The 27,947-nt window shown below is 47.3% G+C and overlaps 1 protein-coding gene across 1 annotated transcript; it reads right to left on the bottom strand.

The window, feature by feature from the left end:
- Nucleotides 1-6,817: 6,817 nt before the first annotated feature.
- Nucleotides 6,818-27,150, bottom strand: ARF1 (ADP ribosylation factor 1). The gene is made up of 5 exons (XM_044424877.1): nucleotides 26,993-27,150; nucleotides 15,916-16,099; nucleotides 14,460-14,570; nucleotides 10,940-11,064; nucleotides 6,818-8,306 (listed from the first exon to the last, which is right to left on the bottom strand). Exons 2-5 carry the CDS (start codon nucleotides 16,061-16,063, stop codon nucleotides 8,145-8,147), a joined length of 546 nt encoding a protein of 181 aa, XP_044280812.1. The 5' UTR covers nucleotides 16,064-16,099; nucleotides 26,993-27,150; the 3' UTR covers nucleotides 6,818-8,144.
- Nucleotides 27,151-27,947: the final 797 nt, after the last annotated feature.

The raw sequence follows: 27,947 nt of genomic DNA, 5'->3' as shown, positions 1-27,947 counted from the left end.
AGCCACTACCCACCCAGAATGGCCATCACCACTGAATCAGCCCTGGGGACCAGGAAGCGACACACCTGCTTGGCAGCATTTGAGTATTTATTTATTAGATTTATATCCTGCTTTCCCCCCCAAGGAGCTCAAAGCAGCTTCATTCATTCTCCTCCTGCAGCTCTCAGTCTTATCCCCACAACAACAACCCTGTGAGGTAGGCTGGGCTGAGAGTCTGACTGGCCCAAAGTCACCCAGTTGGCTCCACGGCTGAGCGGGGACTCGAACCCGGAGCGCCCGAGTCCCAGCTCTGTCCTCCGTGCAGAAGTGTTCCTTCGCCTGGTTCTTGCTGCAGCCTGTGGGAGCTGTATCTGCTTATCCTGCTTCGCACCTGCCCTGCCATTCCTGCTTCCGCAATGTGCACAGTTGATTGCAAGTCGGTCTCCTCAAGTGCAACTGGCCATGCTTCTGGGCATGCAACGAACGCACATACCCACCGAGAGGCCTCCCTGTTTACATCCCTGATCAAAGCTTGAGGGGCGGGTGGCTGCACCGGGATTTGGGGAGCCCCAATAGCCACGGGCAACACCTCTTCCCGGCCATGTCCTGCTCTGAATCTCAGCCAGATGGGCTTCATTTGTAGCAACTGTGACAACCTCTAATTATCTTGATTTCCTTTTCTCTTGCGAGACGCCGTTCCTCAGGCCTGGGGAGTTGAACTTGTGATCGCAGGCAACAAAATGTGCCCCCTGCCCCATCCTACTGCTGCACCACTGGCTCAGTAGCCTCCAAAGATGGGAGAGGCATACATGGCAGTGTGGCCTAGTGGTTGGAGTGCTGGACTAGGACTTGGGAGAACTGGGTTCCCGTTTCCATGCAGCCAAGCAGCTCGCTGGGTGACTTTGCGCCTGGCTTTGACCCTCACAACAATCTACCTCGCAGAGTTGCGAGGACAAACGGCAAAGGACGCTGCATTTATATCCATCCCCCACTTCCTCTACTTTACCCTCACAACAACCTTGTGAGGTAGGTTGGGCTGAGGGCCCATATCTGGCTTATGGAAGCCACCAGGCGTTCCTTGCAGGAAAAACGGTGGGATGCCAAGTATAACAAATGCGGATTAAAAAGAGGGTTGGATCCAGGTTTAGGTATACTTTTAAGGATTTTTTTTAATATTTAGCCTGCACGCTGTGACCCTTTCAATTGCTTTTATAGATGTTTAGCTCATTATGTTTTAATTGGTTTTAATGCGTTTTACTCTGTTAATATGTTTTATGCATTGTAAGCCGCCTAGGAAGGTCTCAGCAATTATAGGTGGCCTATATATACATGCAAATGAAAAAATAGTCCCACTGAAATCTATGGGACCTCCGTGACTACCTTGTCCCACCATGTGAACGGGGCTGCTCTAAAGATGAGAAAACCTGGATCCAATCCAGGGTTCTCCCTCATTTCATTTTCTGTCCCTGGAAAAAGAATTTATTTCTGCCCAGAGAAAAAGCTCTCATGGTCACCTGCCAAGATCCTTCCCCCACAGTGGCCGGGAAGGTGTTTCTGCGAAGACGCCAAGCTGGACCTGGGCCTTCTCCTCCACTAACTTTTGCCCAGGAACCCTCGGCCAAAGCCCTCTAAGTGCCTTTTCAGCAAATGCAGAGCCAAGGCGTCCTTCTGTCCCCCGCCAGCTTCATGGGATGACACCAGTCCAGGTTCCTGATACTGGGAAACATGGAGCACTTCTCTCCCTATTTCCAATTTCAGTACTTACTGATTCATGGATGCTTTTCAGTTCTATACCGCTGAGTAGCTAAAGTTCTTGGAATGGTTCCCAACTCACAAAGCAAGACAATTCAGTGAAACACCAAAAGTTGTTCTCCAAAATACCAAATTTCAAAACAAGTTCACAGCTGAAGTGGATCTAAGTCCTGGCTTTTTCCAGGTGCAAGGCATCCCAGACAGTTTAGAAACAGAGAACCAGAGTGAGTCAGAAGGGACCTCCCGGGCCATCTAGTCTGACCCCCGGCTCCAGCTGGCTCTGCTCACGGAATGCCCACCATGTGCATGTTTAGCCTATCCTTGAACAGTTTCCATGGTCCTGTTCAAGATCGTATCCCTGCAACAGCTCCATGAAATAGGTTAGGCTCCATTGTCCATTTTTTTTATTTTAATTTTATATTTGTAACTCAGTGTATTTTTGTATTTTTGTATTTAATGGTAATTTATTATGTTCTATTGTATTTCAATGTATTTTATTGTGTTGTAAGCCGCCCCGAGGTTTCGGCAAGGGGCGGCATAGAAATGTTATAATAACAATAACAATAACAATAATAATAATTGTCAACCGTCCCACAGCTAGCTACCAAGCTGCACCACCTGAGTCTGAATCACTCAAGTCCCAGGCCAATAATTTAACACCTGCACCATGCCCACAGCTTCTGTGCACCATGAATATTTCCCCATGCCTCCCACTCCATTACATCCCTTTAAAAATGACAACTAAAAAGACCGCGGGGGTTTCCCAAGGCAGTAGAGAGTGGCAGTTTTATTTTAAACCCTTTTCCTAGCAATCTTTAGCTTGGAATTTGCCTTTTTCTCAGCTGCCACGATAAGTCAGCGTTTTGACATTGCTATCCACCTCAGCTCTTTCAGCCACTGCCCGCTGAAATCTGATCAATGCCTTTATGAAGTTTTACTATCGATTTTTAATCCAATGCGCATCATTTCACACTTACTGACGTTGAATTCCATGTGCCACTGCATTGCCCCCTGGGCAAGATACCTTGGGAGCTCTCTCACATTTTGATTTCCTCCTGGCTCAATTCCGTGGCACTAGACTGAGGCCGCATGACCAGAGGAAAAACAGGCCTTTCAGCTCTGAGCTTGGAGATGAGTTTTGAGGTTGGAGTTGGGATTTTGAATTTGGTGCAGTGTCTTCCGCCTTCACAAGCACCGTGGAAAGGACTGCACTGGGTACAGCTCCCAGCTCGGAAAATCAACCTCGGCGTCAGCATCTGGTGGGTGCGCCGGCTGGCAGAGGAGAAGTCTGTCCCATATGTACCAAGACAATGCCAAAGCTTCTCCTCCTAGAGAATGGGGGGGAAGGAGAAATGGCCAGAATTGCCCCCCCCCCCCCCCGCAAAGCTCTTTTGCGGGGCAAGGAGCATCCGTCCTCAGAATGTCCCGGCCAAGCCACCCTGCACTGCACCACCCTTGATGTTATTTTATTTGTTTGGCCACGCAACCATTGTATGTTCTCTGGGCAGCTTGCAGAACAGAGAAGAATGTTTTAGGGGAGCATTCTGTGCTCTCTGGGCAGTGGAAGCGCAGGGTTTAATTGCAGGGGGCGGCATTGTAAGCTGGCACTCAAAGGGAAAAAGGCGTGATGGCTGTTTTCTGGCATCAGGACAGTGACCTTGGAGGAGCAGAGAAGGGGGTACGAGAGGAGCCTGGAGAGGCCAGGATGTGCAGCCTCTGCAGCACCATTCCCACCTTGGCTACGGAACCCGAACCCCAACCCCCTCCGTGTTTCCGCTCCACAGGGGTGTTGTGACATCGTTGGAACAGCAGGTGGTGCTGTGGGACCGTGCGAGGGAAAGGCCCCAGAGGGTTGGTTGGGGGGCCGGGGAAGCGTCCCGAATTCCACTGGCCCTGCCAAACTGGGTGACTTTTGCAGTCTCTTCTGCCTGGCCTTCCCAGGCATCCGTTTGCATTGCTCCAGCCCCGTTCCCCCTGCTAGCAATCTCCTGACCGCCTTTTGCTTTTCGGGTTGGCCCTGTGATTCCTTCTCCCGCGTATGGAGAGGTGGAGCCCTCTGGGGCCAGAGGCCACAGCGCAGTGTCTTTCTTTCCAAAGGACGCAACACTGGCGAGAACCTGCTCCGGCCTTGCTCGCTTTGTGGGAACAACTGGCCACAAACCCTACAAGAATAAGCACCTGGCAGGAGATGTTGCGATGGAAAATTCCACCTCCGGCGACTTCGCGGTGAAATGAAACTCACCCAGTGCCTCCCTCTTCGTTCTGCTGCGTTTTCAAAGCGGGTCTCCTGGCTGCTGGGGCAGTTCAGGGGTGCGGGGAGGACAATGGCTTTCCATATGGCTAAAATGTGATCGATGTCTAAATACACACACCCCAGAGAGAGGAAGGCAACGCCAGCCGGCATGGCCTGTGGCAGGAGTTACGGAGTTTCAGTCCCAAACAACGGGAGGCCACCAGGCTGCCTACGGGTTGCAAAGGGTTGGCCGCAGGCCCGTGGGGCCCACCAGGGGAGCCAAAGGGGCCATCCACGCCGAAAACGTGGAAAGGGAAGGTTGACATGTGCCACTTGCTCACCTCACCCAGCTTCATATCTGCAGCATCCAACGGGGCTTGGAAAATGAGCGCCCCTAAGCTGAGTTTTTTCAAATGCTTTGGCCACCTAATGAGAAGGAAGGACTCCCTGGAGAAGAGCCTGATGCTGGGAATGACTGAAGGCAAAAGGAGAAGAGGGCGGCAGAGAATGAGGTGGCCGGATGGAGGCACTGAAGCAGTCGGTGTGAGCTTGGGTGGATTCTGCGGGATGGTGGAGGACAGGAAGGCCTGGAGGAATGTTGTCCATGGGGTCGCGATGGGTCGGACACGACTTCATGACTAACAACAACGAAGCTGAGTGTTGTAGCTTCTCTGGGCAACATGGACTTCCTCCAGCCACAACACACGATTCCCAACGAACTTGCCTGCAGCTTCTAGCTCTGCTGCAGAGATGGGCAAGCCACGGCCTGCCCAGTGTCTGTTGTCCAATCAGCTGAGTGCTGTGCGTGAGGTGATGGGTTAAGCTTTAGCATCCTCCTATCCTGCTAGAAAACACTTAATTGCAGCCCTTTGGGTGGGAGGGGCGGTGCGGATCTGCACACGCCGTGCATGTACGAACGGCGAGGGAGAGCACGGATGCATTAAGAACCAACTTGTTCACATGCACGGTATTCTGCGGGTGCAGATGTATCTCCTGTCGCTGACTGAGAGGAGGCATTGCCTGCTAAATTCAACTCCAAGTAGATCGCCCACCTCTGAACTGAAGGCAAAAGCAAAGTGACTCTGAAGCCATCGTGTGTACTGCTCAGAGAATGCGCAAAATGCAGCCAAATTTGTGTGTTCTCCAAAGCCTGCTGGGGAAATACACATGGTATCTTCTTTCTGGACAGGTACATTCTCCATAAGGAGAAATGCACACCATGCCCGGTTTTTGTGTGCTATGCCGTTTTTGCACACGTTAACTGGTCTTATCACAATACCCCTCCCTCCCCCCACCAATCTGCTTTGATAGGCTTGTTGAATTTGTCGGAATTTCACCTTGAAGCCTGTTCTTATTCAGCTTTATATCGGATCATAGATATAGGGGGTTTTTCACATGACAATCCATGCATAAATTTCCAAATATTCCAAACACACCATTGAAATATACATTCTTTTCTGTTTTTACTAAAGCTCATCTGTGCAATTTTTTCAAGCCTATGCATTTTAAGGCACATGCTCCAAAATGCTTTCGAATGTATTTTGTTTGGTCTGTAAACCAAGTAGAAGTGCAGAAGCGCATGGACTTTGACTGCAGCGTTGTATGAGGACTGGCCTTGACTCTGTGGACTGGGAAACAAATCTCGCAGATCAGCAGCGCTTCACCAGGTTCAGAAGGGCATTGCTCTGCCCCAAGGGGTTGACAGTCTGTAATTCAACAGGGGAAATGGAGGTAACAACCAAGAGGGCAACGAGGCACAGTATTTCGATGGCATGTGCTTAGACTCAGGGACTGTAGGCAGCAAAAGCTTCACAGAAGAGCAAGAAGGAAAGTTAGCTGAGGAAGATATCTAGACAGCTGAAGGTGGTAGGGGATAAAGAATCCATTACGGCATCTTAAGTGTGGTGGCTTTTTGGCCCATTTCCGAACAATGTGCTTTGGGATGGTCTATAGACATGGAGAAACTGCAGGAATATCAGTCGCCTGGGAACCAGAGCTGCCCACAGCCACAACCAACTGGACAGAGGGAGGAGAGACTAGAATGCAGGACTCGACCGGAATACGTCACTGCCGGGAAGACCCCGTATTTGAGAGTCTAGGAAAAAAGGCACCGTGGCCCAGATGGTCTTTAAAGTGGCCAGTAATCTGCAGGTCCCAGCGCTCTGGTCCTCTCTCCTCGTCCGCTTCCAGGAAAATGCCACCCTACTTCTGCTGGTTCCCTTCATTAAGCATTTCCCCTCAAACCGCCTACGTCTCTTCAGACTGAAAGCTGCCGCTTTCATCCCATGCTCCACTCCGCCCTCTGAGCCCAAGGCATGTTTCCAAGGGCTGGCCCAGGATGTGGAAAGTCACGCAGGGGCCATAAGCGCCGAGGAGTCCCGGTGGCTCTGCACTCTCCCCGGTACCAGGGGCAGCGTGCCTCTTCAGACCGGCTGCTGGGGAAGCACGAGTGAGGCGGTGTGGTTGGATGCCTGCCTTGGATGTGGCTTGCCAGGGGCTCCTGGTTTGCCACTGGCTGAAGAACGGAAGAGTGGCCTGACGCAGAGCCGCTGTTCAAGTCTTAACTGAGGCGTGAGCGGGCCCAAGCCTGGTTCAGTTCGTTCTAAAATTGAGCCAAATCAGAACCGGGAATGGTGGCGGACGCTACATCAAATAAGTGAAGCAACCTTTGTGCTGCCATCAACTTAATGGTGCAAGAGGACTGAGGGCCCTTTAAAGATCAAAGGAGAGACCTCACCTAGTTCTGGTAAGCAGGAAATGAGCACAAACACCATGGAAGTTTTATTCCGTACGCTTTTGGTCGTGGATGCCGGCATGATGGAACAGGCAACACAAAGCATGGAAACGCCAAGAAATAGTTAAGAGATTTTTATTCTAATAGCTTTAATTACAGTGCTTGTTGTTGAAATGAATTGAAAACAAGTATACAAAACAGTTGATTACTGTGTGTTGAAAGCAAATAAAGAGATTTTCCACAACACTAAACAAACCAGTTCTGATAGTTCCTCAAGTTAAAGTTTAAACAGTTCCAGCTTCTTCAGTGTTTTATCAAAATACAAAAGAAAAAAGTTAGAGGTCTTTCTTGATGGCAAATCTGAACCTTGCAGTATGAGGGATGTGAAGGGTTTTCACACGTATGCAGATGCGGGAGTGTTCAAAACATGGCATCAAACACTTCTAGAATGGAATGAAGCTCAAAACTCTCATGCTTTTATCATTCCCCCCCTAGACACTAGATTCGATGGTCTGGATGGCATTTCTTACTTAAGTACAGTACTTGCTGATGAAAGAGCTGAGAACTGCTACGGGCTGGAAAGCATTTGCCTTCTGGAGTAGTTCCACACAAGAAAAGTCCAAAACACTTTAGGGGAACAGAACAGAACAGATGAAGATGGCACCCAAATTAGAAGCAAGAGAAACAAACTATTCTTGCCCATGTGTAAGAGAGTTAGAGGTTTACAGTGTTTGCAAGCGTGCCAAAGTCTCTCAACTCTGTGGCCTAAACCGAATGATCTCTGACTTTATAAGGGTCTCACATTCACATAAAAACACAAAGGGTTTTGTCAAGCACAGAAAGATCCAGAATGATGCTCATTCTACGATCTATAACATGTTAAATTGCTGGTATTCAAGTTGTTGCAGAACTCACAATGGACATTTTGTTCAAGTGTTTCAACTTTCTTAAAAAAAGAAGAAAAACAAAAAGAAACTGACATCTCCAGGCTAAAAATTAGCCACCAAATCTGGCCTCCACACAGACCTCACAAGCCAAGAGGGATCTTATTCAGCTCTAGTGTACAGCCAGTCGACTGGCAACCCTTCTCTGAATCCACTTTAAATCCCTTTCCCAGTACTAAACAGCGAGTTGATTTTTTTATAATAAAAAAGCTGAGTAATATTGCATAGGAGTACCAGAAACTGTCTCATTGGAAACAAGAACTATTTACATTAAATAAGAAACCTAAACTGTTTTCAGGCTTGGGTTTGCCACACGTACAGCATGGTGAAGACATCCTGTGACGAGAGAAATGAAAACAGCTTCCGGCACTCAATACCACAAAGTAGCACGGTTTGCCACGTTAGAGTAAAGCGAAGGGGGGACGGGGGGAGGAGGAGGAGGAGGCAGAGGGAATAAGGAAGGTGGAGAAAAAGAGGCAGGGAAGAGGACAATCTCAGGGCTTCATTTCTGGTTTCGGAGCTGATTGGACAACCAGTCCAGTCCTTCATAGAGACCGTCCCCACTAGTGGCGCAGGTGGCCTGGATGTACCAGTTCCTGTGGCGAAGGGAATGCAGTCCCAGCTTGTCTGTGATCTCCGCTGCATTCATCGCGTTTGGCAGGTCCTGAAAATGGAAGGAGCTTGCTTTAGAAAGGGGCGTGTTTCCTCGAAAGAGTCACGGGGAGGACCACACGGTACGGTCCAGCTCCTACTCAACGGCAGGATCCCCCATCCCCCTACGCAACCCGGGCTTGACCGGGAGAACTTCACAGAGATTAACGGTGCCTGAAGCCCTGGCTTATTCAAGCCAGCCAGCCAGCCGAGCCAAGTCCAGCCAGATACTAACAAACTTCCTAAACACATTAAATTAGACCTAGACAAAAATTCCTCCTTGGCTTACAAGACGGTGCTCACCTAGCCCAGAGTAAAATCCACCCACCATCCAAGCATTCAGTGCAGATACAATAACCCAAAGCCCCGGAAACACCGTCCACACTCAATGGGGCATAAGGGAAGTACCAGAACAACAAAGCAAAAACGGGGGCATGAACTTATTAGCTATTCATATCTGCTATAAGGCAGCTATTAATTGCTGATCTTGCTGGCAGCAAAGAGCGTCTCCCACCAGTTTGTTACAAGTCACGGCAGTTCAAAAGCTCGGCTTCCTTGAGTCCAGAGCGGTGTGAGCCAGCACATGGCTTCCCATGCTCACAGCAAGTGGGGTAAATCAAAGCAGACACCCCCCCCCCGTCCACGCTGGCCAACTGCAGGATGGCTCAGGCCCTGTATGTACTGACCCAAGCAGCCCAGCCCTTCTGATGAATATCAGGCGCACCCTTTCTCTGTGTAATGCCTTCCGTTTCCAAGTCTTAAGCCTTTGAAAGAATCCAGACCGATTTCACAGAGAAGGGAAGGGTGAGCAAGCCGCCCAGACAACTGCAGCTGGGAAAGGGGCTAAACCGCATCCCAGCCTCTATCCCGAACAGTTGCTTTTGCTGGGGCATCTCTTTTCAGCAGAGAGACAACATTTTCAAGATGCCCATGTCTGCATTACCCAAGTACCTCCATACCAGGGCAGGTAAGGCACATTTAGGGAAGTTTGTTTCCTGACTAAGCAATCAAGGCCTAAGCATGAAGGAACTTAACATCTTGTGATCTGATTCGCATTTAGCATAGCTGTGATTACTGCCTACTTTTACATTCTGGGAACAGAGAAGCAACCACGTTTGATTACTTTATTTTAGCTAGTAACACCATAATTTCAGTGTAAGATCCCAAATGTGGTTAGAATTGTTCAAAATCTGTGATCTAAACTTTATAAATCTTATTGACAAATAATCAGGTTCATTTTAGCTAGGAACTAAAATGAACTTCTGAGCTTTGAGAAGCCAAGGAAGTACTGAGGTTAATACCACAAACAAAAATCCAGTCCAAAAAGTTATCTTTACCACACACACATTATTTAACAACTGAGCTGCCGTTGCACAACCGGCTGCCTGCCCAATGGAGAGAATTTCCTGTTCACGTGGAGAAAGGGCTGGTGTGCACAGTAGCTGAAACAACACTTAAATCAACCCAGTTTCCAGATGAGGGGGCCTGCATGCTCATCCCACACAGGTTATTTTGAAGTGGAAATAAGAATGGAGCGAACACGCTGGCAGTTCTATGGAGCCCCCCTTTTTCAAAGCAAACCACTGAACTCTTCAGGAGGTGATGCAGCTACACATCAACAACAAGGGCCACACACCTCCTGCTCAGAAGGTTTGGCTATCACATGGTTGCCAGTGAGCTGCAACCCAAACACTGGAGCGAAAGAACAGAACAGAAGCAATTTCCACTGAACTGCTGGTGCTGCAGTCCCATTCTTCCAAGGTGGGCTGTTTTTTAAGTTAAAATATAAAGATCAGCAGATTCTCTTTACATAAAGGGGATTGGTTAACTTAACATGTAAGCTATCTACCAAATTCTCAGAAGTACATCATTCTTTTTTTGGGGTGGGGGGGGCAACTGACCTTTTCTTACAGAAAACACGACTCATTCCTGCTGCTGTTATCACACATAGCATGAATTTAGGTCAGTGAAATATTATGAATCAACAGGAATTTGATATTCTGAATGATTTCCTTTCAATATTTTGCAGGGCAACACAAGCAGATGCTCTGGGCAGCCCCATCTATTGCCCTAGTTTGTATTGTGTCATTTTATGTTCTGTTTTAATTATTTACAGTTTAACACCAACCAACCGCTGAAGAACAGAAATCCTACCCCAAGGTCCCTCTAAGATTAGAATCCCCTTACACAGACTTCTGTTCAATTTAGACTGGAATTTGTTGAATCTCTTACATAAGAGGGCCACTCTACAACTGATCTTTAATTCTCCTAAGCTGTTTGGCGATACAACAGTTTGGGACCGCCTACGAAAGGCCACGAGGCAGATAAGGGGAAAGGGCACACAGAGGCTTTCACAGCGAGAGTGCCGTCTCAGGCAAACTGTAAGACTTGCCTTACAAAAACCATCGTGGGCACAGCTTCATGCCAGATGCAGCATGCCTGGCACAGCTGCTCCTGCACCAGCATTATGCGAAAGACGGCCTTTTGCTGCGGAATTTTGCCAGAAATGCTGCTTGCAGCCAGCGCAGCAAACGACGGAAGATAAGAATTCAAAGCCCACCCTAGCAGGTGGCCGCGACTGAGGCAGGCAAAGGGCACCCTGGGAGCCATTTCTGCTGTGCTAGTCACAATTCGTTAATTACTTACCTGTTTGTTAGCAAACACTAAAAGGACAGCATCTCTTAGTTCATCTTCTGCCAACATTCTCATAAGTTCTTCTCGGGCCTCATTGACTCTCTCCCTGTCATTACTATCGACCACAAAGATCAAACCTATAAAGAAAACAACAATTGTTGATGAAGATTGTGCCATAGAGTCTAACAAAAAGCAGTCCAGCCAAGGGCATTTGTGGTTCAAACAAGGATTTCAGAATCTCAAGCAGTGAATTCTCACCACTGCTTTACTTGAATTTGGATGGGGTACAGGGATGGGGAGAAAACAGAGCAATTCAGAAAGGCTCCAGGTACAGACCTTGCCTTATTGCATAGGAAACATGAACTCTCAGGTATCGGTGGCTCTCTCATCCAATTCCCCCTACTTACTTGGCTTAAATGAGTTACACAGAGATGTAACAGCACTGGGCTTTATGAAAGGGTCATTTATGCCAAGTAAAAACAAAACCTGCTTGTGATCAAGCCAGCAGAGGTTCCTATGCAGCATCTCTTAAGAGCCACTGTGGAGGTTGGAGTCATGGACTGCGCACCTGAGAGATCCAGCTACTGGGTGACTTTGGGCCAGGCACTCCCGCCCAGCCTAACCCACATCACAAGAGCTGTTGTGAGAATAAAAGGGAGCTATCTAAAGCTGCCTTGGGTTACTCACAAGAGGAAAAATGCAGGATATAAATGTAACGTAACAAAAATAACAGACAACTATTTTCTGGGCTCCGTTCAAAACACACACATGTAATAACCTTAATCTGATTTGAGAATTCTAGGCATTTGTGAACAAGACAGGGGAGACCGAGTATGAAATCTTTTTTATTACACTGCATAACAACACAATGGAGATCTTGGAAAGGAAGTTTCACCTGTGTTAACATGCGTACATTAAAATTCTGTATGCAAGGCTGTGCATGGCACAATTAAGACCGACAGTTAAAGGGTGGGAGACGTTTCCTTCCACCTCTCACATGAGGGCACTTCCTCCAGCTTGCTCCATGGCTCACAAGGCAATGCGAACTGTGGGAGAAGTGTTCAAAGGAGACCATCTCATATCCCGCCTAGCTCAGATCAGCATTATTGTTAAAGTTTCCATCGGCAACATGCTGATGCGGTCAAACCGAAACTTGCTAGAAAAGCTACTTAAAATAGCTCACCTTGAAAGGGCTTTGAAAGCTATATGCAAACAAGAAAGCTATGTACAAGATATTGTATATACTTCCCAATACAAAGCAGGCAAGGAGAAGCTGCACCATATGATGCAGGGTTACTTGCAAGGAGGTCCACGCATCATCTAACCTCAGCATGCAGGACAGCAGCACCAAACTGGCCGCATGCTTCTTGGGGTTAGAAGTGATGACTGCCAATTACGTTTGTTTGTTCATTTAAAGTTTTTGTATGCCATTCCCTTGCTATATAGCCTTGGGACGGCTTACACAAATAAATAAATATAATACAAATACAGTTAAAACCCGGAAGGAAGGAAGCCAATGGCTAGTATCTAGCTTCCCCCCCCCCCCACACACACACACACAAGAGGCAGATTTAAGGTGTCTGCCAGTGTACGGGGCACAAATGATTGCTGGGTTGACAGCAGAGGTGAGATTCGAGGGAGAGACTTCCTGGTTTACAGCGTGAGTCTTACTTTCATTATACCCCAGCAGCTGCTTAACTGTATGCAGAGTATTCATTCCATGGGCACAAAAGCATCCCTGCACAGAGAAGGGCCATCTAGCTTAGCACTGCTCATGGATGCAGGAAGCAAGCTGGTGCCTTCCAGATGTTTTCGAGTGCTACTACCATCATTATTTACCACTATCCACATTGGCTGGGGCTGCTGGGAGTTGCAGTTCTAATGTGTGCAGGGCACCAGACTGCCACCCCTGGTATAGGTGGACTGATAGCTGCTTTCCAGGGCTTCAGAGAGCAGCCATTCTCAGCTCTTCCTGGTGACACCGTGGACTGAACTTTTTGGATTTTGTTTCATGCAAAACAGGCACACTTAACTCAGAGTTGTTCCTTTTCCCTGCTACTGAAGGTTTTAGCACAACAATGAAACAAAGGCGAGCTGGAGCAACTCCTGTACAAAGACAAGCACAACCATTTCCTTTTCCAGCGTTTCTTGCTTTTGGTTTGCAGCAACTTTGACCCAGTAAGTTTCTTTACACATAATCTGCACCATTAATTACCCTAATTGTTAATCAGGGGGCCTTCACAAGTGTGTATCAGCCACCGTTTTTAACAAGCAAGCCCCTGGACTTATAACCTCTTCAGTCTAGGGTTATATGGGGCTTGTTTAATCCTCACCTAACATACTTCTGCACCTTCCAAACATGCCAAGCCAAATGCTGCACCTTGTGGCCAGCACTGCTGCCCACGTGCCCCAAGGCAGGGTGAGCTTCAGGGGTTGTGCAAACCCAGTCATTAAGTCAAGGCTGCCTGAACAAATTATTTCAGAAGCAGAGAGGCAAGAGCTGACAGTGGCAAGCTGCACGCTTGCTTCACAAGGGCTAGAGTTTCTGCACACAAAGTTGTGAAAGCAAAACATACCGGGATCCATCAGAACACCTACCAAGTCAGCCCTGCAGGCTGGAAAAGGTCCTTCACGGAACAGACACAAACTTCGATGCAAGCCAACTTTTAACAGAATATGCCAGTCCCAAGAGAATAAAATGTCAGTCTGTCGTGAAATAGGTATATGGAAAGCAGTTTTCCTTGCAGCAGCTGAAAATAGGCTTAAAGTCTAGACAGTTCTGGTTTGTTTGTTTGTTTGTTTAATTGAAAAGCTGGGGGAGGCAACTGGTGAGTATTAAGCACAACGCCCAAGAGGGAACAGCAAGTGCAATGCAGCATTTAGGCCACTACCTGGCCCCTAAAGTGATGCGGCAGGGCACCCACACCCTTCTCACTCGGTGCCATTTGGAGGTAACAGGAAGCAGAACAAGGGCACGTCTCGGAGCACTGAATATCCTGGCCTTCCCAACCCGGAGCCATTCAGATAGGTTGATCACAACTCCCATCATTACGGGGCAACACCCCTGGAAAGCACCAGGTTGGGAAAGGCTGTCTCTGCATAGGGAATTTTCCAAACCCTTTCTAGACGTGCCAGGTTTAGACACCGGACCTTTTCACAGGCAGAGCCTGTATTCTGTCACCGAACTTGTACGGCGCTTTTGGGGGGATACAATTGTTAGCATACATGCAGAGAAAGCTGTCAAAGTGCCACTGCGAAGATCCCCTCAGAAAGATGAACGAATTGGGTTAACCTAGCTTGAAAGGAAAGGGATAGATCCTTTCTAGGTATCTGTGCCATGAGGAGACCGTCAGTATTGCATATTTCACATTCCACTTGATCTATTTCTGCACAGAGAAGACTCAAGACGGGCAACTGAGGCGATCAACCCAGCTTTGGAAGAACGGAAGCCATCTCATGCACAGTGGCCAAACTCTTAAATGGGGTTCTAATTAATACACACAGTATACAGGTGTTAAAGACAGCAGCTCACCTTGCGTATTCTGGAAATAATGGCGCCAGAGTGGCCTGATCTTATCCTGGCCACCTACGTCCCACACCGTGAAGCTAATGTTCTTGTATTCTACTGTTTCTACATTGAAACCTGAAAAAGAAATGGGGGACAAGGATGTGATAAAGTGCAAAGCAGTGTTTGTCTATGAGGCACAAGTGGATAAGAACACTAATAATTTCAATTATATGCTCCTTACCAACCCCATCCCTTGCAGTTGGCCTTTAATGCAATTAAAATCTCATTTTATAAGCCAGTCTTAAACTCTAGTCAAAATAACATACTAATCTCACTCCAGCACACACTTCACAAATGTGGAGCAAACAGCTATTTAACACATATTTTGGGATTTGAAATATCAAGCATACGAGCAACTGTGGTCCAAACGGTAGACTGCTAGGCATGGAATCGTATCTTGCTCTGCACTGTGGTCACACTTAAAACAAATTAGCAACTGAATTTTCTGCTTTTAATTTACCAGCATTACCATCCAGAGAAGTTTCAGTTGTAAATAAACCTGAAAACCATGGGTAAATTACAATATCCAACAGCATATGATGGTAATTTGCTTGTCACTTTCATAAGCCGCCCCGAGGCTTCGGCGAAGGGGGCGGCATAAAAATGTTTTAATAAGTAAGTAAGTAAGTAAGTAAGTAAGTAAGTAAGTAAGTAAGTAAGTAGTGAGGGTCCAGGTCCAAAAACTGAACACATTATTCTGCAATATTCCTTCTCTGAAATTCTGACCACTGATACTTGGAAAATGAACACACCAGGGTTTTTTTTTTTTTAAAGAAAACCTCAAAGGGGCTCCAAACCTTTCACGAATTAACCAGATTACTTCTCACATGCCACACCCCCACAGCTAGTGTCTCACTCTTAAAATTGGAGAGATGGTTGACCTAAGTCGCAGGGCCACCATGGTGGGGTCAGTGGGATAACCCATTACCTGCCTTGAGCCTCCAAGAAAGAGCAGGCTTTATCTCAGGGGTGGGCCACTGGGGACAGCACAGCTAACGGCGAGGGGTGCTGCAGTCTGGCAACACCGGAAGAGCTGTCCGTATCCCTGCTTTATGCCAAAAGAGAAACTGAGCTAGAGCATTCAAAGCTATTTTCTTCTAAAATTCTAGCAGCAGCAAGATCCTTTCTTAAATGCTGCACTTCAGGGTGGCTAAATGGAAAGAAATGAAAAACTCGCCCTGGCTGTTAAAGGCAAAACTGCAATATGCCCATAAGCAAGGGCTACCTCACTGTCCAATTAACAAGGCAAAATTCAGGACCACAGTCAAATTCTTGTTTCAAATAGACAAGTAGTTCTTTGCCATTGTTTCAGAAGTACCATGTGGAGTGAAACTTACATCTACATTACATGTATGAGATGTTAATCTTGTTTTAAAGGTGCTTTAGAATGGCCATAATTGTAATGGGACTGAAATCTTACCTATAGTCGGAATGGTAGTTACTATTTCACCGAGTTTGAGTTTGTACAATATAGTAGTCTTCCCTGCAGCATCCAGCCCAACCATAAGTATACGCATTTCTTTCTTGCCAAAGAGGCCTTTGAAGAGGTTAGCAAAAATATTTCCCATGCTTCAGTCTGATGTTCACTCACTGGCCAAGGAAATCTACAAAGATAAAGTTCGACACAAATTAGTTCTACATGGAATCAGTCACTTCTGGTATGCTCCTTAGGCATGACTCCCCCCCCCCCGCCGCCAAACTTGAGGACTTTGAAGGGTCTGCAATTGAAGCTCCAAGCAGAATGGAAGTTTTAGGAGTTCAGAATGAAACGTTTTTCACTGGTCAGTTCAGTGGTCTCCTCCTCCCCGTATTGGGTTCAGCTGCTGCGAACAGTACAGAAAGAGCAAGCGCAGGAGATACTTTAAGCACAAGGCAAATGAATTCTTTGGTAGGAGACCAGCCATTTGTTACATCACTTGCTTTTCATCATGGTGTATAAGAACCAATGATTAAAATAATGAGCAACCACTACCACCAATTGGTTTTTTATTTAAATGGGGCTTTTAAAAAAATAAAATCCTTTTTGAGGAAAAATCTATCTAAAGGTAGTTTTCTATTTAATATACATTATAGTACAAAGGTTATGCATCATGAAATAGAAATTAGTTTTTAATTATGTAGCATGAAGCTTTATGTTCATGCAATGTTTAAATGTTTTGGTCAATGAATCCCATTAATCCATTCACAATGTCATGCTCTTCCAAAGGTTTCTTTAAGATTACTAGGCAATTTTTCTGTCTGGAAGATATTATCACAGATGCTTGGTTTTACAGTTCTCAAAACCCTGAATTTGTGTCTGCAGAGATCATGTGCCTCTTCTTCCCAGCAAAAATGTTATAAACAGTTGAGAGAAAGAGCTCAATCCCACTGTTTCTTTGCAAAGCTATGTACAACCCCTTACCTCTTAAGTGCTAAGTTTTAAAAAAAATCAATGAATAGAAGATTGTTGGGAGTGGAATAGATCTGCACAAGAAGCTAAGTGTGAGGAGGGAGGGGCAAACAGTAAAAGGGAAAGTGAACCCCTTCGAGCAGAATACCCCACAAGACTCTGGCCGCTTCTGCATATAGCCTGAGGTTTATTCATATTGTTCTTTCCCTGGAGGAGAAAACCTACCATAGCAGCAGGCTGTAAGAGGGACCTGGTAGGGGAATATTTTAATGGAGGTCCTCTACTTATGGTAAGGCAGGCATGCGTGCAAAGCCATGATTTAAATATAGTCTTAATCACTAGTGATTTAAATTGATTTGATTTAAATCAACTCCACCCTACTTTTCATACTGTGCTGTACAGGATAGCATTCTGTGGAAACCATACAGAGATGTCTCCCTCAAGCCAACACAGAAGGGCAGGCTCCGTCAAATTCAACTTCTGCTGACTCTAAGCTGTCAGAACCCCTCAGCAGATACAATCTATACTGTCCAAAGTAAAACCAAGATATCATTTTTATGCCCATTCACTAATTCCATAATACCCAATTCTGAAAAACAGTACCTCTGTCACCTTTGGTAGAGACAAGGCCACCCACAGACAATGCCAGAGTCGTCTCACTAGATGAGGGCTGGCTTCAGCCATCAAATGTTGGCTATCATACAGAAGTGCCCATTCACTGCCACGTACTAAATGCCACCTGCATGGGCCAGTCTCCTCAGACGGCAGCTCTCAGCATTGCTGCCCATTGACCACGCCGGTTGGGGCCGGTGCGAGTTGGTTCAAAACACGTGGTGCGCACCAGGCTGGGGGAGCCTGGCTTCGACGGTTTCAAACGAAAATGCCGGTAACACGGTCTGTGCATGTCCACCGAGAGCCCGCCACCGAATCTTTCATCCAGCTCATCTCGCCATTCCATCGTCTGCACTGAGCCACATGCCCTTCCAAGCTGCGCACAGGCGCCTGTGGCTGCGTAACATTACATCTAACAACATGTAACAGCATCACTGTCGTGTACACTCTTGAACGTATTCTTGCAAATCATGAACCAAACTACTGAGTTATTTTGAGTACTGGGAATACAAGAAGTTTCCTCACAGAGGTGAGACCACTGGTCCAGCCAGCCCAGTATTGCCAACACCGACTGGTAGCAGCAGCTCTCCTGGAAAAGCTGGGGCTTGAGGGTGGGGCCTTCTGCAGGCAACGCAATAGCTCTTACTTCCGGCCTGCTATTCCTCCCTGAGACAACCTGATTTTTCGCTTCCATAGTGAGAGGATTAAATAAATCAGATAATTACTTAGTACTTCATTACAGCATTTTAAAAGCACTTCTGGAACTTCATGAAACCATTAAACATTAAGTGTAACCAAGTGCAGTTGAGAGGATACTGAGACACAGCATATGCATTCAGAAACAGTTACGCCCAACAACTTCCACATTTTGAAGTTTGAAAGATGGCCAAACTTGAAGTCAAATTGACAGATAAATCCTGGGGAGCATTCCTTAAGTACTCGTGGCTGGGGACCTACAGCAGTGTTTCAGATTTTCTCTCCCACTCCAAGCACTGTATTTATAGTGCCATAAGCTAATTAGGTGAGCAGACTAATTGCTCAATATTTACATACTGCACCCTGTCATTATGACCTTCTCTTTCTAGGGAATTCTTTGATGAACAACATCTGAGAAGGCCGCAGAGGAAGGACTTCCTTGCCTTATTAAATATTTTCACGGTTCCTTACCCATTACGCCTGTTTTCCTTTAGAGCTCTTTAGAAACTCCCTTCAGAGTCATTTTAATGAAATGGAGATGTGGAGAAAGGATAGGAAATATAATAATTTTCAGGACAGGCAATATAGTAATTTTCCAAAAGCATGTGAAAACTGAGAGTGGAAAGAGCACCCCTATTTTCAGAACAGAGGGAAGAGAAATTGATTAGACCACTCCCTGAATAAAAAGCTTTAAGGTAGTCAGGAATAGCTCAAGTGTACAATTTCCACACAAAGGCTCTGTTGAATGCCCCAGTTCAGTACAAGCACTCCTTTCCAGGGCCCAGCTTCTGTATCACCAGCAGCTCGTGGCAATGCCCCCTCCCCCTTGTAAGCCAAAGTTCCTTCAATCCCAGTTTCTGCCTCTCATATGGCCAGGGCCCTATGTCCATCTTTGATGGGCTGCTGCTTCATCCTCTTTCAACTCTATGCTAGCCTTTCCCAAACACTGCCACTTCTGGCCAGACCAATTGCCATGTGTCCTTTCTTACTATAGACACAAGTAGCCATGTCTCATTAGCGATTCTGAGTACGCCTTTCCCACTACGCCAATTCTATATTTTTCCCCACCACAACAGGATATCACCAGCTTCCACTCCTTCACGAAGGAGGCAGAGATCCCAGCGTGCACCAGGCGTTCCAGCACCCCCTTCAAGGTTCTTCAGAGCGAGGCAACAGTCCTCGGCATACATTCCTCTCTACTCTGTCTGACTGCGGACACATATGAACTTCCTGTGAGCGAATGCAGCTTAATTTCTATCACACTCTATGAGGATGAAGGACAGAGAAGCATCCACTGGGTCTGGAGGGAACTTCCGCAGTGGGAGGAATGACCTTCTCCCAGCATTAGTGATTCCTTACTCTTGGCAATGGCAGGAGGTGGCTACAACCCACCCCCTGCCTCTGACACTAGCCCTGGACTGCCCATGCGTCCGTCTCCCAGATGCTGGCAGCAGCTTTCCTTTGGATAATATAAGGCACCTTCAGGCACAAGACCTCCAGGCCTCATGCATCGCCTTATTGTCCCACAACACTTTGTAAAAGGCAACAGCTAGTTCAGTCCTAGACGCACCCTTCAGTAATTTTACTGCGGATTTCTCATTTTGCTGCGGATCTAGATTCTCTGCAGCAGTATGCAGACAAGTTTTACCCATGGATCAGCCATATAACAAACAGAGCTTTTTTGGTGTTAATTTGCAAGGGTTTCTTAAGTAGTTGGTTAAGTTTAGTAGTCCACAAAATAGAAAGCTCAACTTGTTTCTTGAAAATACCTTCTAGTAACCAATGAACCAAAGAGAATTTACCTGCATATGCCGAAAGCATACACGGTACTGGGCTCTACTGTAACATACTTCCTAGCTCTAAACTGCTTAAATATTAAGCTGCATTACTTGTTCCTCAATTCAGTACACATAAGAACAGAATTGCTTTACACTGTAGTGTGATTATTAAAGGATAAAGGAAATACTAGTGGGTAACATTTGGACATTGATCCCTAGTAGAGAAGAAACAAAACAAAAATGTCAGCAAATTTACTTAGAAAGAACAATGAAGTTAGAATCTTGTATGTAGCAAGAAAGACTGCTGAATAATAAACCAAAACAGCTGCTTTAGCAGAAAGTTACTAAAATCCCTTGCCTGTAAGCTAAAAATGGGTATGAATGAACTTCTATCATGATTTCAAAATCAAAAAACTAAGATTATAACACTTTCAGCTAATAAGAAGTATAACTCCAGGTGGATTTTGTGGAACTTCATTCTCATTCAATTCCCCCAGTACCTGTGTGAACTGTCGAGATACTTAAATTATTAAGCAGCGAGAGCAGCGGCTCTGCAATTGATAAACAGAATGTTAATATAGGAATGAAGTTTTATTCTCCAGCAATTAAGGATCTATTTATGAATATTCTCTTCCCGCCACATGCATTGTGTGTTCTGGATAATAACGTGATAAAACCCCACATTTAGAATATGGTTAACCAATTATCTACATGCTTATTAAGACGTAAATCCAACTGCATTACATGGTTCCAAGGGAACAGAATGGTCACAGGACCCTAACTCTAACCCTTGCCAAGTAAGGGTGGGCAAGCCTGATACCTCCACATTTTGCACTAGAATTACTACAATCTCTGACCATGGGATAGGTTGGCTGGGGTTTGTGTGTGGTATAGTCCAAAACACCTTGAAGGGCACAAAGTTCCCTCTATTCCTCCTTCAAATCTATAAAAATAACGTGCGCACGCTGACAAGGCTATATAGAAGCCAAATTCATAAGGAACACCAGTGAAGTCACTAAACTAGCTTATTTTTGCAGTATCTTTTATCAGATATATTGTTAATTGCAGAGATATATTGTTTTAATTCTCGGGAGGGTGTGTTGTTAACTGCCACAAGCACTATTGGGATATACATTTAATAAATAGAATAAAAATGCTGAAATACTTTTTTGTGTCAACTATATGGGACAGTGATAGAAAAACCTCACAAAAGCTGGCAGTAAAGAAAGTAAATTACTGGTAACTGCTCAGATAAGATAACCGTTTAATGTTCCTGAGCCAAGGTATCAAGGATTTTGCCTAAGCACTCTTTTGTTTCAAGTAGGAAGCAAGCGACAATGAGCTACAGATTTTGCAAATGTTCATTTTTAATTTCCTACTCAACTCTTCCTATAGCAAAGCTCTCATGAATTCAGTATATTTCATTATAGATTGCTAGGTCAAAAAGCGGATCAAGGAAAAGATTAACAGCTTTATGAAACATTATTTTAGCAAAAGCAAAGTATATTCTGCCCCAAGTTTAATCAGCAAAAAATTAAATGGTTAACAATGAATTATTTGAAGTAATGTATGCTTTTCCAGGTCAAAAAGGACGGACTGCACAATAGGTGCATTGAGGTTATGAATTTTATTCCCTGGCTGTGTTAATGGCCATCAGCACAAATTTCTTTTGAAAAGGATTAGAAAAATTCCTGGACAGCGGGCATATCATGGCTGTGAGCCTTCACAGCTAAATTGATCCTGATACTGGAGTATTGTGCTCAGTTTTGGGCCCCTCGTTACAAAAAGGATATAGCCAGGTTGGAGTCAGTGCAGCGTAGGGCCACAAGGTTGGTGGTGGCCGGTTTGCAGGGGATGATGGGGTATGAGGCGAGACTGAGGGAACTGGGTCTCTTCAGCCTGGAGGAGACTCAGAGGGGACCTGTTGGTGACATACAGGTATATGAGGGGATGTCACATGGAGGTGGGGAGAGACCTGTTCTCCCCTGCAGAGGAAGGCAGGACGCGCTCCAACAGAGTAAAGGTCAGGGAACCAAGGTTCAAGTGGGATGCCAGGAAGTACTTCCTGACAGTCAGGACCCTGAGAGTGTGGAATGGGCTTCCCCGGGAGGTTGTTCAGGCCCCATCCGTGAGGGTGTTCAAGGACAGGCTGGACATGCACATGGCGGGCATGTCGTGAGCGGAGCCGGCTGGAGCCGGGGGTCAGACTAGATGGCCCGGGAGGCCCCTTCTGACTCGCGCTGTTTCTATGTTAAGTTTCTGTGTTAGGTTGCTTTTGAACCTGGGGCTCAGTAAGCAACAGCTAATGTGCCCAACCTGTGGCCCTTACAGTGGCACCTGGCTGTTCACGGCTGGAGAATTTTGAACAAACAGATCATCTGACCTAACAAGGCAATCTTTATGTATGGAAACCGGCCAAGAAATGAGGGGCACAATGATTAGGCCTTTGCCCCGTTCAAGTTTAGTTATAGGTTATCATACTTGAGGAACAAAGAAAAAAGCTTCCCTCTTGCAGGCAGTATTTTGCATCCATGGTATACCTATTCAAGCAAAGCTTAATTAATTTTGGTGGGCCCTGCAGAAATGCGGAATCGCCAGAAATGTTTCAAGAAGGAGGGTGTGGGCTCTGACCGTGCCTCTTAAACCCAGCACATCGGAGAAAAACGTCCTTCTCCTGTCTCTAGTTCTAAGGAGTGGAAAGCGAGAAAGCAAGTCCCCGCACTCCAGCCCTCCCCAGCTCATGTTTCATCGGAATCAAGGCCGGGCACAGGGCAGCCTGCATGCTTCCACTGCCTTCCTCCGGCCTGGAGCTGGAGGAGGGTGGTGGGGGCACACCAGCTTGTTCTGCCTGTGACAAATGGGCACACCAATCCTGCAGGACCTGCTGAGGGCAGACACAAAACCAAGCTGCTCTGCCTCCCATTTCCACCTTCAAACTGGAAGGGAGAGGCAAATGCACCCTGTCTCGTAGGGCTCGAGGACAGCGTGGTCGTCTTTCCTCAGGCTTCCAATGAACGTGGAGCTATCTTGGACATCAGAGCCTGGATTCCCTTTTGCCGTGGCGACTGAGATGACCGAACTCTGCATCCAACAGTCTCCTTCAGACAGAACCTAAAATCAGGCTAAAAGTACTCTGAAGCTGAAATGTCGCAACTTGGAAACCAGAACCAAAACACCGTTTTTTACACAATCCTGTTCTAATTATCATCTTTTTTGCACGTAAAGGGAAATAGCATTCCTTTAGTGGTGTTACATGAAGCCGATTAATTTTTTTAAAGCTCCACTATTTCAAATAACCTTTTTCTACCCTCAACAGTGCTGAGTGTTCCTAAGTGAGATTTCTCACCGAAACAAGACAAGACTTGGATGCTGCTGGTAGGTAATACTTTTGACTGGATGGGGGGCGGGCGGGGTTCGTCCTGTTCTCAATGGGGTTATCCTCCCTTTGCAGGACCAGGTTTGCAGTTTGGAGGTACTCTTTGATCCATCTTTGTCACCTCAGGCCCAGGTGGCTGGTCGCCCACCTATGTCCCTGTTCAGACAGGGATAACCTGGCTTCAGTAATCTATGCTCTGGTCGTCTCTAAATTTGACTACTGCAATGCACTCCACATGGAGCTGCCCTTGGAGACAGTTCAGAGGCTGCAGCTGGTACACCAAGCGGCAGCCACATTAATAACTGGGACCCGGAGGTCCAAATATGTAAGACCTGCCTGCACTGGCTGCTTGTATTCTCTGGTTCTGAGGCAAGGTGCTGGTTTTCACCTATAAAGCCTTATATGGCTTGGGACTGCAATACCTGTTGCAGCACCTTTCTCAACCTTTATCTACCCAGAGACTAAGCCCAACCTCTAGGGCCTTCCTCTGAATCCCAAACCCTCCAGTGGCTTTCATTGCTTTCATACTTAGTTGATCACACAAAAAGTTTCAGCTACAGGTGGTATAGAGATGATGATGATGATCAGACAAAAAGGGATGTATACTTAAAAAGGACTGGCAAAGACAAAAAAAAAAAATGAAACTGGCTAATTTTATAACTTATAAGTTTTAAGACACTGATAATTCCACCTTCACACTCCAATTTAAGCTAATACTTCCTTAAGAAATTGCATAACAGGACCCAGTATGTCACAGGAAATGGGATATTTATTTATTTAGCAAACTTATATGCCGTCCCATTCGCTGAAGCCTATTTGAAGGGTCAGTATCAAATATTGGTTCAATATAAGGAGATGTGTTTAGGGCAGCCTACCTCAGTGCAACATTCTCTCTGTTTCAGATTTTAATTCCTATCAGCCCCATACAACCCAGCCAAAAGTCAGGAATACTGGGAATATTAGTCTTAAACCTCTGGTTAGGACCGCATTTGGGAAGTTTTATAGTTTGCTAATACAGCTCAACAAGTATAAATATAACTCACATCTGAATATTGTTAAGTGTAATAAAACATCTGTATCAACACAAGAACAGTTATTTTTATACCCTGTACCATACATTAAATTTCCAAACTCACAGGGACTCTAGCTATATAAACCTACCTGTGAGTAATGCTTTTCATGGACCAATTTCACAGAGCTGCTTAGCAGTTGCACTTAAGTACAGTCAGAAGAAAGTGAGAAACATGCAGAGAGGTGTTGTATATACCAGGACAGTATTTCTTGAGATAAGCAAGCAGTGCATTGACAAAGGTACCAGGAATAGTTTTACAACATGGCCTGTATCAAAGGCACACAAGATGGTCCAAATCTTCTGGACAACATCATCTTGCCTACCAGTAGTCTACACGGCAGCAGCACTGCAGCCTACCATTTACTTACCTATTTCACAGAGCAAGTTGTTCCTAGCCAGCACTAATATCACACACATTTTCTATGGTGTTACACACACAAGCCTCAGTACTGTGGGGACTTTAGCAAAGTTTCTACGACTTTAACCCTTTAGGTCTAGGAAATTAGGCACTACTGAGGAGAGGGTAAGGTCAAAATACAGAAAAGCAAAGGAAAAGCAAAAGCTGTATGGAGGTGGGAAAACCAAGCTGCATCGTCAGCGGTTGTCAGCACGGTCAGGAATGCTGGGAGGAGCAGTCTGAACATCTGCAGGGCAATAGGGCAATGTCCAATGCTACTCCTATATAGAACAGGCCAACTGAAATGAATGGAACATGTTAATAATGACTAACTTAGATGTCATACATTCCAATGGATCTACTATTTAAAGGAAGAACACTGGGTTCTATTCCAGATTGGGGAAGCCTGAGGTATAGCTTCTCTTATTTGAGCTTTTCTTCATCGGGATCCTTACTTAGCACACTTCAAACAAATACATGCAAAGTGTATCAAACTATTCTTGTATTTTGCTGTCTTTTAAACACTTACTTCCCTGTCATGATTCATGATAAAAATCAATGCCAAAGAAAGCCTACTGCAAACCAAATAATACTAAATAACTCAAACAATATACCTGAACAGACTAAAAAGTACTAACATACAATCCATTGAAAAATAAAACATGACACATTTCCAAACACAACAAATGGTTTCATCGCCGACTCACAAATGCAAGACACATAAAACTCAAAAAAGCTGTTTGACAGGTGCTTGGCTGGCATTCTCTCACAGCGAGCATAATGCTACTTCACCACAGCCTGTAAAAATCAGGCAGAGACAAGGAGGGTGGGAAAGGGGGCTGAGTCCTTTCACAAGACCTTGGAAACTACCTGGTTCTCCTCATTGCCTCCTTGATCCATTAGGGATCTGCATGACCACACATGCTGGCAATGCTGGAAGCAATTTAGTAAAGTATATTTCAACTGATTTGTGTTAGCTCAAAATACAAGGATGGGATCCTTGCCAGTGGTGTGTATCTGGCTGCCTCTATCTGCAGAGCTTAGCAGAGCCAATGAATCGGGGCTGCCACTGTTGCACTGTATTTCAGGAGAAAAACCCACCCGATGACACGCGTGTAGAAAACACCGAGATTGCTTTGTTTCTCAGGATTATGCATGTGTTTGCTGCATGGGGAAAGCACAAATCAAAAACCAGGAAACAGGATCAGAGCCCCCATTTTCCTCGCTGTAACTGGAGAAGAGGAAGCATCCTCCTCCACCCCGTCACTCCTCAGATCCTGCACTTGCGTAACTTTTCGCCCGCTGAAGCCATCCAGCAGTGACTAAGTGATCAAAATCGGCTTCCCCACCCTGGCCACTCAAAAGCTCGGGCCCAATCCCGGGGGGGGGGGAGGGGGGGGGGGGAGGAAAGGACGGGCGGGGGTAAACAACTCCTTCCCAATCCTCTACGTACCCTCAAACGCGGAACTCACACAAACATGTCACTTTTTAATTCTGACAACCATTTTATGACTCGTTCGAGCAGCTGAACAGCAGGCCCCCTCGAGCAGAGAGGATAAAGACAGCTCCCTCTCTCTCTCTCTAATACAGGGTAAAACTATGCCTACGACCCTTCCCTGGCAGGCATCCCAGTATTAAAAATAAATAAATAAATAAATAAAACAACTGTTACTTCAGCTGGAAACACGCGAGCAAAACTTATCAGGGGGGCGAGACAGGGGCTCTCCCGAAGCGTTTCCCGGGCGGGGGGAGAAGTGCGGGAAAGCGAAGCCGGAGGTCGGGGAGCGCCGGGGGTGGGGCCGGCCTGGCCCACAAGGACAAGCAGCCACAGCAGCGGCGCTCGGCGCGGGAGGCCCGGGGGCGCCTCGCCCATTGCTAGGGAAACGAGGTTCATGGCGGGGGCGACGGCGACGAGGGCTCGCTTCCGCCCCGGCCGGGCCTCCCCGCCTCGCGTCCTCCGCCGAGCGCCCGCCTGCACTGCGGCCTGCGCGGCGCCCTCCCCGGTGGGGCGGCCGGGCCCTGCGGAACGCGAGGCCGGCGCTCCCCGCTCGCGCCCACGGGCCAGGCCCAGGCGCCGATTCCGCCGAGCCGCAGGCGGAGGGCTCGGCTCGGCTCGCGCTTCCGCACCGGCTGAGGCAGGGCGCGAGAGAGAAGGCCGCACGGGCGGCTCCGCTTACCGGGCGGCGTCGCGGTCGGCCTTGCTCCTCAGTGGGCTGCTCCTCCCTGCGCGTTTCCTCCCGTCGGTCCCCCCTCCCCGCCTGCCTGCCTCCTCCTCCTCCTCTCGCCTTCGCCTGCCTGCCCGCCTGCCTGCCCGCCCGCCCGCTCGCCGCGCGTCCCGCTCCCTCCCTCACTGCGCCCAGGCACACAAGATGGCGGCTCCCGGCGGCCACGTCAGTGCCAAGGGGCCTCGCAAGGCACGACGGGTAGCCGGGGAATTTCCTCCGCGGCTCTCGCTTCGCAGCGCGCTGTACCGCACGCGGCAGAAAGGGGGCGAGAGAGACGAGGCGGGCGGGGAGTGGGCGGGGCGCTGGCAAGGGCTCCCGAGCCGCGGCGGGCCGAAGAAGCGCGCCTGCGCAACAGGGGAGGCGTTTCGGGGTGGGCAAGGGGTAGGCGTGGCCAACATCCAGGGGGAGCGTGGAGAGGAGGGAAGGAGCGCCGGGAAGGCCTGCGAGTAGGGAGGGGGTATAGTTTGGAGAAGAGCGGCCCGAGCATGCGCGCTCGGTCCCCGGCTTGCGCCGTGCAGACCGTTGGAACGCCGGCAGGCGCGCGACGCTCGGAGAGGCGGTTGACGGGGCGGGGCAGCAACGGCCGCTCGCGCGAGGCCCCGCCCACGCGCCGCGCCCCTTCCTCGCCTCAGCGGCGAGGGGCTTCCTCGGGGAGAACTTATACCGCGCTTGCGCTCTCGTGAGCCTCCCAGCGCACCTCCCGTTTATCCTCACAACAGCCCTGTGAGGTAGTGCGAGCCGAGAGTGAGTGACTGGCCCGGAGTCACCCACTCAGCCTCGTGGCCCATGAGGACTAGAACCCTGCTCTCCTGGGCCCCCAGTCCATCCCCCCGACTGCCCTTTCAGTGCCCTCCTACTTTAAACCTGGATTAAGGGTGATGGGCAAATCAATAGCTATGCAATTACG

Source organism: Varanus komodoensis, unplaced genomic scaffold, assembly GCF_004798865.1.
Source record: "Varanus komodoensis strain SLA01 unplaced genomic scaffold, ASM479886v1 scaffold15, whole genome shotgun sequence".
Classification (NCBI taxonomy): Eukaryota; Metazoa; Chordata; class Lepidosauria; order Squamata; family Varanidae; genus Varanus; species Varanus komodoensis.
The sequence above is the reverse complement of the archived record's forward strand: the minus strand, read 5'-3'. Positions and strand labels throughout refer to the sequence as shown.

Excerpts from the sequence above, each read along its gene's own strand:
- ARF1 (XM_044424877.1), bottom strand. The coding sequence starts at position 16,063 with ATGGGAAATATTTTTGCTAACCTCTTCAAAGGCCTCTTTGGCAAGAAA. Across the intron at positions 14,571-15,915 it reads AACTACCATTCCGACTATAG|GTTTCAATGTAGAAACAGTA; the intron begins GTAAGATTTCAG and ends TTTCTTTTTCAG. Across the intron at positions 8,307-10,939 it reads TAGTGTTTGCTAACAAACAG|GACCTGCCAAACGCGATGAA; the intron begins GTAAGTAATTAA and ends TTCCATTTTCAG.